This window comes from Phaseolus vulgaris, chromosome 7 (assembly GCF_051622355.1).
Source record: "Phaseolus vulgaris cultivar YP4 chromosome 7, ASM5162235v1, whole genome shotgun sequence".
NCBI lineage: Eukaryota > Viridiplantae > Streptophyta > Magnoliopsida > Fabales > Fabaceae > Phaseolus > Phaseolus vulgaris.
The window spans coordinates 10,716,146-10,728,139 of record NC_143504.1 but is presented as its reverse complement, the minus strand read 5'-3'; the positions used below and the strand labels follow the sequence as shown (position 1 = coordinate 10,728,139).

The 11,994-nt window shown below is 33.0% G+C and overlaps 1 protein-coding gene across 2 annotated transcripts; it reads right to left on the bottom strand.

The window, feature by feature from the left end:
* Positions 1 to 348: 348 nt before the first annotated feature.
* On the bottom strand, positions 349 to 11,622 carry LOC137827683 (ATPase GET3B). Of its 2 annotated transcripts, none has more exons than XM_068633935.2 (12): positions 11,353 to 11,622; positions 10,545 to 10,756; positions 10,381 to 10,443; positions 10,116 to 10,226; positions 7,884 to 7,958; positions 7,718 to 7,786; positions 7,566 to 7,631; positions 5,132 to 5,206; positions 4,953 to 5,051; positions 3,833 to 3,967; positions 791 to 958; positions 349 to 659 (listed from the first exon to the last, which is right to left on the bottom strand). In XM_068633935.2, the coding sequence occupies exons 1-11, from the start codon at positions 11,519 to 11,521 to the stop codon at positions 821 to 823; spliced, it is 1,212 nt and encodes a 403-aa protein (XP_068490036.1). In that variant the 5' UTR covers positions 11,522 to 11,622; the 3' UTR covers positions 349 to 659; positions 791 to 820. The 2 variants fall into 2 exon arrangements, with proteins under 2 accessions (XP_068490036.1, XP_068490037.1); XM_068633936.2 differs by having other exon boundaries at positions 349 to 648; positions 11,353 to 11,589.
* Between the last annotated feature and the right edge of the window lie 372 nt (positions 11,623 to 11,994).

Sequence of the window (11,994 nt, the reverse complement as noted above, 5' to 3'; positions counted from 1 at the left end):
CAAAATGTATTTTTTAAGGGTAAAAGTCTTTTCCCTGACCTATGGTACAGGAAGAAACAGCCTCAAGAATATTGTTTTCTCAACAATTAAAACACTGCTTGTTCCTGGACCTTCATAGAAGACTTGAAATGACAATTTTGCTCTTTTCTTCATCTTTTTCATTGACCCTCCACTTCCCTTTTTTCCGAATCCTAAATTTCTAAACTCTAGAATTTGGAATACAATTTTGTGTATTCCAAATTATACAGTTCGGAAGATCTACCAAAATGAATAAAAAAAACAACTCCTGCACTTTTCGCCCAAGGATAATTTTGGAATTGAAAGATTTATGGAGGTTGAAAGAAGAAATTGCCTTCAAAAACATAAATATCATTATTGCTGGCAACAAATGGGCGAGCTAAAAAAATAGTAGAGATACAAGATCTGGAACAATAAATTTACAATAACAATATTTATAACGTGAAAAACCAAAATGTTATAATGTTTTGAAACTGTAGCTTGTAAATATTGGAAGGCAGTGGCTAGCCTATGTAAGAAGTGCCAGTACCAGAATCCGCTCTCATGCTTTGCAGCTTTCGGTACATAAATTTGATGAACCTTTATGTCATCTCACGTGTCTATAACTCAACGGCCTTCTTCAGCAAATTCCTAAATTTAACCTAACAATGTTAAAGTAAAGAAGAAATTCAAATTTCAACATAATTATAAACCATATGATTTGATTCTAAAAATACTGTGACTAATGACTTAAAAACTTAGTAATATAGTAAGCTTAAAAGAGTAGTCATACCTAATCATTACTTGAGTATATGTGTGTAAGTCATTTCCAAATAATGTCACCAAGAAATTTGAGAGCCGGAACACCTCTTATCTCAACATCAACTAGTGGTGCTTGAATCATCAATAAGCTGGAAAGTTCTGGATCATTCTGAATTAAATCAAGAGCACGCATCTGATCCTGAAAAGTTTTCATAGAATGGCAAAAATTGTCACCCTCTAAATAAAAATAAACAATATGTTCAAGACACAAGTGTTTCTCCTCTGGTTTCATACTTCATCGTTTGTTGCAACATTGTGTCCAATGAATTTGTTCTGACCAAAGTCTTTAATTTAAGACGATTTCTAGAACTTCAGTCAAAAAATAAAAATTTAGTATTCGTTGTCCGTTCTCTTGGCCTATCGAGTATTTATAACTTCATTATGTTTTCTGCCCATTGTCCCACCTAGTTATTGAAATCCTTGTGTGAGATATTTACATGTTTTCCATTATTTCCTAAGTATCGACTATGATACTTGTGTTTCTCCAGGAGACTATCCCAAGTGATCTCCTCTACTTTTAAGAAATCTTTTCTAACTTTCACCACGTGGTTGTGAAGATGTTGGAGTCAAGGGTAGTTGTTGACAAACATACATTCAATGGTATACAGCCTCAAGACTCAAGCAATTCAGTGAAAAGGTTGAAGTTTTAGTTCAACTGTTGTCCAAACGACGAAGCATCTAAATGACCAAGGGCTTGGTCAGGTACTGAAGCATTCTGAACAATGATAATCATCGTTTCATATATCACAATGACATTTTGGAACCTTCAAATGATATTGACACAATCATAATTACTAACGAACAACAACCCAAGCATCATCAAACTAATAAATAAAAAGTCATTCAAACTAGGGATGACAAATAAACCTGCATCCACAGGTATTGGCCAAACTTGTCCTAATTTTGATAAAAAATCCCTGCATTGATTGAATATGGGTATAGGGATGGGATGCATATACATACATATCTCCTCCGTCCTAGTCCACATTTTGAATTACTAAAACACCCTTAGTAGTTTATTAGGTAACTTAAAAACCTTGTTTTCATTATTCTCTTTGGTCTCCTTTGTTTCATTTCCTTTGAAAAGTCCTTCTTTTACTACAAAAGTTTTCATTCTCAAACTCATCTGTTTGACTGATGTCCACAAAGTTCACTTAGATCCCCAAGGTGTTTTCCCTCTCATCACAACCTCAATTACATATTTTTTCCTTTATGTAGTTTTGTTCAAACAATTTATTACATTTCAAGAAGTGTTAACCTCAATTTTATCGAATTAAATCTTCTCTGGACTCAAATTTAATCATTTTTGCTCCTTTTTAATATTTTTATTTGTTGTTTACTTTTTATCAAGTGAGAATGTCTGACTATCAATCTCGAGTGTTCAATCATATAATTGTTATTTGATACTCTACTTCAAGATTTATGCAATTAAATTTGCTTCATTGAAATTTGACATTGAGGAAGAGAAAATGTATCCCTTTTGACATTTAATTAATATCATGTTTTCTTTGTTGTGATTATTATTTTTGTTAGAAAATTATTTAATTAATATTTGAGAAGTGTGGGAGCGAGTACAAGCATGGGTACAGGTATTTGTTTTCTTTATAAAAGTCCATATCTCTTGCACAAGAAGCCTATGTGATGCATTTCAGAATTTATTTGCTCAAAAGCATGCCACTTGATGTGATTTCATTAGCAAATTGTTGTGTGTGGGAGGAGTTACAAATGTAGCATAATCACTACAACATTACAAGGTATCTCATGGAATCCTTGTTTTCCTTATAAAAGGCCATTTCTCTTGCACAAGAGCCTATGTGAGGCATTTCAGAATTTATTTGCACAAAAGCTTGTAGATTCGAAGAAATGAAGAGGTCAAATCAAGCCCCAAGGTTCCCCATAACTCTCAAAGCCTTTCTTGTTCAAAGCCCCAAGGGAAAGCTAGATGTTAGGCAAACCTCTATTTACACTTTGTGAAAAAGGTCAGATTGTTAGGAAACATCCAAGCCTTTAAAAAAATGGAAATAGAAGCAGACATTCAAATAGAATCCTACACCACCGAGTAGCCAATATGTAAGGATGCTCAAGTCAGCAAAGAGGCATTTTGCTTCTTCTATGACACTAATCGTCTAAAATTAGGGTTACATCTCCCACATGACACTTTCAATATAAAAGATTTTCATAGTAATTAATGTTGTCATGTAACTACATCCAAATAGTTAGGCCTTTATCTTAGTCTTCTCTATACTATGTACTCACTTTGGCATTATGCAGATCTCTAATATATTCTTTTTCTTGAGTTTAGGATATCGAATATAACCTCTAGGGCATCAATTAATGGAGTTGGTGGGCAAGGTTTACTACTTTATTTCAATCATCTTATAAAATCTTGAAAGTAAGTTTGTCAAAATTTGAGTTTTGTCCTGAGTTTGTTGGGCTTCATCATCGCTTTGTTGAGCTTCTTCGTTTTGTTGTCCCAAATCATTCATAATCTCCATGACTTGCTATAGTGTAGGAGAATTTTCCTCGTTATCCTTCTAGAAAGTCACTTTCTATATCTTCTCTTCCTCGTGTTTTTCTCTTCACAACATTTTAATAGTGTAGGAACAATTTTACCTACCCTACGATGCATGTCAAAATGTTCTAGCTAAAGTCTCTCAAAGATTATTACCTAAGCCATAGCATTTAGTATTCGTAGTTTGTTCTCTTGGCCTATCATGTATTTATAGCCTCATTTTGTTCCCACTTCCCTCGTAGGAAGTGGAATCCTTACATGGGGTTTTTACATGTTTTCCCTCACTCCTTAAGTTTCGGCTATGATACTAATGTTTTTGCAAGGGGACGATTCCAAGTGATCCCTATAGATAGTTCAATCAATACCCTGAACTATCCTAGATCAGTATATCATTCAAATTGGATATGGCTCAACGCTACACCAAGCGGTACAAACTTACATTCTAGCTAACCACTCAGATGAAATGCACGCAAAAATTAAAAAGAAAATGGTTAAAAGTACCTTTCTTTTCATAGCACAAAACTTGCAATCAGATGGGGATGGTGGAAGAATCTGGTTGACAACCAGTCTCTTAACAGGAACATTTTCCTTCTTCAGGGAAGCACTCAATCTAGATGATTCGCTAACTGCCATCACCTTTGGGGAGTAAAGACACAAATATAAATGATTAAGAAATGTATATTAAAGCTATCTAACATTCAGCTAGTAAACTACAACAACCACAAAAACCTTTGCCAGTAAATGTTACAAAATTAATTGATGATGTTTTGTTCTGTCAAAAGCCAAACTTTTTTTAAATAAATCATGTTAGGCATCACTATAAAGCTTTAGCATCCCAACTAGGTTGGCATTCTAAAACTTCAACAAATCATCTACCATCACATCACATGAACATCCATAAAAGAAGAAAAAAGAAAAAAAAAATACAAAAGCCAAACTGATTTAGTGCATTCATTTTTTATTTAATAATTGAATATTTGATTCTTATAGTGAATGTAGTTCTTGCAATAAGATTAGATAGATCCACTTCCTTTTCACACAGGAAACTGAAGAGCAAAATATCCAGTATAGATGCCCATCTTCATTCTGTCTTTTCATCTTCTTTACTACTAGTCAAAAGGTAAACCAAACCCCAACAACTTATCCTGGTTACGTTTATGAACTTCATAAAATTTTGCTACCCCTCAATCTTATTCTTTTGTATTGAACCCCAAAGCTTTTCTCCAAGGTCTTCCTTCCACTTCAAAATTTCAATTCTTTAAATAGGAAAATGTTTGTTGACACACACAGATGGTGGATGGGGAAGGCAATAATCAATGTGCACGGGAAATAATTTCACAGAGAGACACGATATAATAGAATGGAAGAGGGTCGTTCCTTCAAATTTGACGAATATGGCATTCCCAAAAATATATTTCCTTTTAATACTAGCTACCAAACACTTGTAGCTCATTCCTAGCCCTCCACCACACCTGACAGCATTTATACCTGAAAGTTGTAGTCCTTTAACATTTTTGGTAGGGTTGGTGACACTACAGTATATGTCAATTCATCATTATATCATTATACACACCAGTTATTCACATGTTAGTCAATTGTGGAAAAAATTTATAAATCATACCGTGGGGATTGTAACAATGACAAATTCAGTCGAATCAGTGTCACGAAAAAGTTCACGCACTTTTAACATTCTCTCCCTAAGTTTCTCCAATTTGTCAGCCTGCACAATTAAGTATAACAAATGTGAACATATTAAGATGAAACTACGCAACAGTAATCCCAGGTGGAAATAAATCTTACAGAATTCTGTTGGGTATTTTCTTGCCCAAACACAGATTTAATTGCTGATGTAGCAGAAGCTATCTTTTGTCTTAGCTGCAGAAGAATAATTGGTATCAATTACTATAACGATCATTCTGAGCTTGGAACTTGGAAATACTGGGGGTAGGGGGTGGGAGGAAGAGATACTCCGGATATGCTGTTCTGACTGTTCACTTTGTAAAAGGAAGATTAAATATGATTAAGTACATGTGAGGCATCGCATGAATAGGCATCATTTTGGCAACCGCTTACTTCCCTTAAACATTTGATGAAATCTTGCCAAGAATCAGGCATTATACATAATGCTTGCACAGGGGGCAGGTAAGGGAAATTGCGAATACTCTCAATAGACAATTTCAACAATTTATTCTTTTTGCTCCTTGACAGATGGAATATTGGGTATAAAGATATCAGACTTATATCTTTAATGAAAAGAATATAGAGGTTTACACTTCAAATACTGGGATGCATTTGCATAGACACAAATTGGAAAAGGAAAAGGAAACAACCAAGGAAGTTGGAGAAATGTAGAACTGGAACAATTTCCAAGCACAATCTGATAATATAAATATTTTTGAAATTCCTAAAATATATTATATATTATATAGGTAAGAGAACATCAAATAACTATTCAATATATATATAAGAACAAAAAAAATAGTAAAAAAATTGATTTACAAAAAACAAAATTACGAAAGAAAAGAAAGAGAGAAGAGATAAGCCGGACAGATGCAGAACTTATCCTTCTCAAAACTTATCATTTTCAAATGAGAGATCCAAAAAATCAAGCACGAATGAAGACCAAGTAACAAATCAAATTAAATTTCAACCAAAAGAAATCATAAGCAATTGGCCTATAAAAGGGCTTGGTTCTCCCCTTCAATTAAGCAAAAAATGCAATAGAGAAATTTAAACAAGTGCCAGAACTTTATGCAAGAATAGTGAGTGATAAATTGAGTAACACTATCAATTTTTTTTATTATTCTCTAAATATCCAGGTAAAGGGAAGAAGACATTTATCATTCTTATACTTATTTGTTTACTTTATAACTATCATTTGCTCGGTGGGATGCTTCTAATCTTTCGTATTCGTTTTTAATTATTTTATGGTTGGATGTTTCTAACCTCATTTTATTTAATTATTTTGTTATTTTGTAACTATCTTGCCTGGTGGGGTGTCCTTAGCCCATCTTGTTTACTTATTCCATATTTTTTTTTTTATAATTATATGTATTTCTTAATTTAGTTTAGAGTATAATGTTTTTGTTGGCAAATAAATGTAAACTATATGTATGTATTTAGAAAAATAATAATCACTAATTATAAATTTTATGATAATCATAATTTAATTTGATGGTGATTTTTAATAGACTAAAAAAATACAATAATAACAATAAAATAAAATTAGGAAATAATGATGATGATGATGATGATGATAATAAAATTTGAGGTTGTAGTTGGAAGATTAACTTTGGGGATTTAAATGAGTAAATATTAAGCAAAATGAAATAATTTTGTATATTTTTTTAACCATGGTAAAACTCATTTATCCCAACTAGTCACTTCAAAGATAATTCAAATTTTTTCAAAGTAAAAATAAATAAATAAAAGTGTGAGATATATACATACATACATATATATATATATATATATATATATATATATATTAATTTAAATTTTTTATTATCCAATTTATTCATGTGATATTTGTTCTCGCTTCTTAATTTTTCTTGTCCCTTATAAGAAATAAAATGGGAATACAAATTCAAATAGATGAGCGTGCCAAACTATCCAAATTTGTTTTCTACAATCATTTCAACAATATTTCCGAGCACCACATGGAATACAAACATAGTTGTTACTTCCATCACGTTCCACAAAAGTATCATTTTTCACTTTCTCCTCAAATCTAGATGCACCAATCATCTTTGAAAGACATGTAATACTTACCTTTTTCCTTCCTCTCACTAAATATTCCAACCCCTTAACAAATATGTTTTCACCAGATATATAAATGTAATAGTAGGGTAATAAGAAAGGGATTGTGAATAAATAAAACACATCCATTCTCTTTAAATAATAAAGAATAGGTATATATATGTTATGATGAATAATTATGTAAATGTTATGATGCAAATATATATATATATATATAAAAATACAATATTATAGGGAAAAGGTGTTACAGACATCTTCACAGATAAACTACTCAAGACTGGTTGAGTGGCAGGGCAATTTGCATAAAATGATTATACCTAAAGAACATAATCATTTTATTTCAAAGTTGGAACAATTTCTCAGGCATTGCAAAGGGTTATAAAGCTCACTACTGTAAGTATTAGCTTCTAAAGCAAGTGAATCAACTCAATTCTACTGGGGAGGAGTTTCTTACAATTAAATTCAGTAGTCTTACCTTTAGTATCTTGCCAATAGATGCATCCAAGAAATCAGGCAAGGACAACAATCGTAATGTATGACCCTGATCAGGAACATGGAAAATCCTACGAATTAAGGCTAAAAACAAAAAGTTGATCTGAAAAACATAACTATCAGTTTTTTGCTTACCGTAGGTGCAGTGTCAAATACTATTCGAGTAAACATGCTATATTCCTGTGATTCAAGAAATTGCATAACCTGACAAAAGGCTTTTAATTGTTAGAAGAACCAAAAAGGAATTATTACATGAATAATTAGCAATGAAATAAATGTACACAGCACATAAAATGCATGCCTTGGAGATTGCAATAGCTTCATCCAGTCCAGGAGGTGGTGAATCCAGTAGTTCTCCAAGTTTTAGCTCTCCCAACTATTGCAATCAAAATACATAAGAACCTGTCTTAGAGAAGCAAGATTATTCTGAAGTAGAACCAATTATCTTTGTTTATGTCTTAGTTATAAATAATTAGCTTGCATAACATAAATTTACAAATTTTAAACAGCAAGAGGCAAGTAATTGAGTGGAAATACTTTTTAATTATTTTAACAGAATACTGCATTTTAGTTTCCACGTGAATTTGTTGTGCAGAAATTAAACTTGGGTGATGTGGAACTCCATGAGCATAGCATTCTTTCAATCAAGCAGTGGAGTTTGTTAAATACTCCTTCTAACAGAAGCTATCGTTATTATTCAGATTGAATTAGATGCAAAATGATACTAGATCATAAACCCTCTGTGTGTGCTGTGTGATCATGGATTAAGAGGAACCAACACAAGGAGGAATAATTGCAAGAAGCATGAACCAAAAAAGGGAGAAGAGAGTTCAAGACATAATGAGAGCTTCTAGGTGTGTCCTGAATAGATGCAAGGCTAAATAGCTTGAGGAGGAGCTTCATCGAGCCAATAAAAACTCAAGGACTCTGAAGATTAGTTTAGATAGGAGCAACGCCTCTTTGCCTACTTGGGGTTAATTCTCCTTGTATATACTCTTCTAGCATATCTATGTTTGGGTGGAAGGCTCGACAAAAGATGTCTTTGGCCGCATCCTTCATGTACACTTGTAAAAACACATTTGAGAAATAAAGAGAAATTTCGTGAAGTGTGTGATTCTTCTTTCTTAGAGAACTCTTATCTTGGATGAGAATATCCAAGTGGTGAACCTCCCCGGCTTGCTTATCCCAAAGGGAGTACCTCATGGCTTTTGTTCAAAGTTCCAAATCTTGAGTTTCATTCTTAGAACAATTTGTTGGAGATACCTCATTGTCTAGAGATATGATCAAATTATAGCATGTAAGTGGGTGCAAATCTCGCCTTACAAGTCAATTTTGTGATAGAATTATGCTTAAAGTCCATTTCAAATATGGTATCAGATTTTATCTATCGTAGTGAGATCTATTGGAACTATCGTGCCAACCACTATCAAGTCGCTATCGGATCACCCATAAATATCTAGTCTCGCGCTCGAGATGTTAACTCCTAGGTGTGAGTGAGTGTGTTAGAGATATCATATCGACTACAAATATGATAAAATTATATTATATAAGTGTGTGCATCCCTCACCTTCCAAGTCGATTTTGTGAGGTTGAGTTAGACTTAATGTTTACTTTCTAAAACAATTCTTGAAACCAAGGTAATTCCCTTCCTTCTAGTCTTTCCCTTCTTTATGCACTATTTTTTTTATCTATCTTCTTTCTTCTTGAGAATGTTGCTTAGCACCATTCACCTACACCTTTTTACACCCAAAAACCCTACCTACACCCATCAAGAATCTTTCATCCAACCCATAACTCATACAGGCAAACTATACAACCAAGCCAAGAAATCCTCCAAGAAAACCAACCACGTAGCTCATGACCCAAATCTCATTTATAATTCACACAACCTATACCAAAAGATTCCCTAAGAGATTTGTGACCTAACCCTCTTTAGTTTCATCCAATTTCATCAAGTTTCAACCAAGATCAAAGCCAACTCTATCACCTCTTCCGCAACCAAGAACCAGAGCTTTCTTCCAAGACTCTTCCAAGAAGAACTCATTAAGAACCAAGCTCCATACACCTTGACTGAACCTAACACATTCCTACCCCTCTGAGAGTCAAGACCAACTCCATCCTAACTCATAAACACACCAAGAAACCAAACAAACCTTCCACAGGTGCAAACCAACTCTATCACGTCTTTCCCTTAACTATTCTTGTGTGCTTTGAAGATTGAGTGGAAAGATCCACTCATTCCTACAAGCCTGATCAAGGCTTCTATCAGTGTGTGAAGTAACAACTTTTTCTTTTCTCCATTCATATTTTAGTGCCTAAGTTCAACTTAGTCAGTCCTTCAAGGTTAATCTAACTATCTAAGAGGACATGTGTTACTGTCAATATCATGGCAGGTTGATAATATACAGAATTATAGTTTAGACTTCTGATAAAAAATTGCTTTAAAAAAATTCATCACCCTGTGAAAATTCAGTGTAAATTGGAAAATCCATACATTACAAGAAAAACTGAGAACATCTCAATAAATCTTTACCTGATCTGCAATCATTCCGAGACCCATGCCATCCATGAAGTCTTTGACTCCAGTTCCACCATTTTTTTGAGCGGCATTTCGAAACTCTTCCCTAGACTTCTCAGGGTTTATCTGTAAAGGAAGTAAAGAACTATAAACTTAAATAAGTGAAGAGTGGTATCCTATTAAATGGTATACATATATTCTCACAAAAATACTAATCATGTCATCAAGTAAACTGGATACTAAATATTAGCTAATTCATTCTACTAAAATGTTAGCTTACTTCAAGAGCAAAAAGTGGAAAATCAGGTCCTTCCACTGGCACCAATGCCCCCCCTGTCAAATCCTAGTGTACAATTTGCAAAACTTGTATTAGGCAAGGCAACCAATCTTGAAGCAGCTAGCTTTGAGTATCATCAGAACTATAAGGTTACAAATATAATAAACCTGAGCAAAAGAATCACTCAAAGAATGTGCTGGATCAGTGGAAACCACAAGAGTTGGGTGTCCATTATTGGCAAATTTAACAGCAAGTGAAGCAGCACAGCTTGTCTTCCCAACCCCTCCTTTCCCACCTAGCATGTAATACTTCCTCTTAGTCCCAGAAACCATTTCATCAAACTCTGATGCAGCTTCTGTAGTACCAACCACCGATCTCACTGAAAATAAAAAATAATAAAGCCATATAAAAGAAATATGTCATCAAACACTCCATAGGTATCTCAAAAGTACAATTTGCCTTAGAAAAGCATCAAGGACCTTACCTTAAAGCAAGCATTAACACATCATGCAATCTTAAATTTAAAGCAAAATTATAATTTGTATTTGCAAATAAGTAATGGGACTGCAAAAGAGCATCATAATTAATACCGTACAAGGTTAAACCCAAACCCAAACCCAAATTATGATGAACTCTAAACTAGTCACATAAAATGACACTGAACCTATCTATTTAAAATAAAGAGAGATAAGAATCCAACTCAAAAACATTATCTGAAAAATCACCAAAAAAAATCATTCTCCTCTTTCCTTCAGTTCCATTATTTTTCCATTCTATATCTCTTCAACAATTCAAAATTTCTACTAACTCCTTACCCACTCCCCTCAAACATACCAACAAAAATTAAGTCCATTCAATGTAATACCTCAACAGAAGCAAGTGACAATTCCACCAATATGAGCACATGAAACAGAAAAGCTAACTGAATTACAAAAACCCAAAAAAGTAAAAATAAAATAGAAAAAATGAGAAAACCTTGAAATGACTTTGTGGGGAGTTTAACGGAAGCAGAAAGGGAAACAAAGGTGACGACTTTGGGGAGATGATGAAACAGAGGAGGGTTAGGTGCAAAAGAGAGAACACCCTTAACAGCCATGAAGTTTGTCATGTGAAGGGAAGACGAAACAACAGAGCGACATGCCATTTCTTTCTCTACTCACCTTTGGTTTCGTTTACTCTATCTCTCACTCTTTCACTCTCATCCCTCAAAGGTTTTTTTTTTTTCTCCCAATAAAAGATAAAAAAAAAAAAAAACTAATTAGTATTTGTTTAGTTTATAAAGTTACATATAATTTTTTTTCTATTCTTACAATTATCACATCTTAGCATTTCCATGTTTTTTAAGTAATAATTAAAATAAATTAATAATAATATTATAAATTAAAAATATTTAAAATGTATATATTAAGAAAGAAAGTTTTAATAACTATGGAGACCATTTAAATTGAACCATAAATAATCAAAGTGGAATGTTTTGCAAATATTTTTGTTTGGGTATAATAAATTACATTAATAAGTGGAATTCTCTATTTTAGTTATTTTTTTATACACAAATTCTTATCATTTTATCTTTTAAATAATTTTTTTAAAATTCAAAATAATTACTTAAATTAAAAA

Coding starts and splice junctions, on each gene's coding strand:
- LOC137827683 (XM_068633935.2), bottom strand. CDS start 11,521: ATGGCATGTCGCTCTGTTGTTTCGTCTTCCCTTCACATGACAAACTTC. Junction 3,968..4,952: donor TCATTGTTACAATCCCCACG/GTATGATTTATA, acceptor TACTCCCCAAAG/GTGATGGCAGTTAGCGAATC. Junction 959..3,832: donor TTTGTGCTATGAAAAGAAAG/GTACTTTTAACC, acceptor AAAACTTTTCAG/GATCAGATGCGTGCTCTTGA.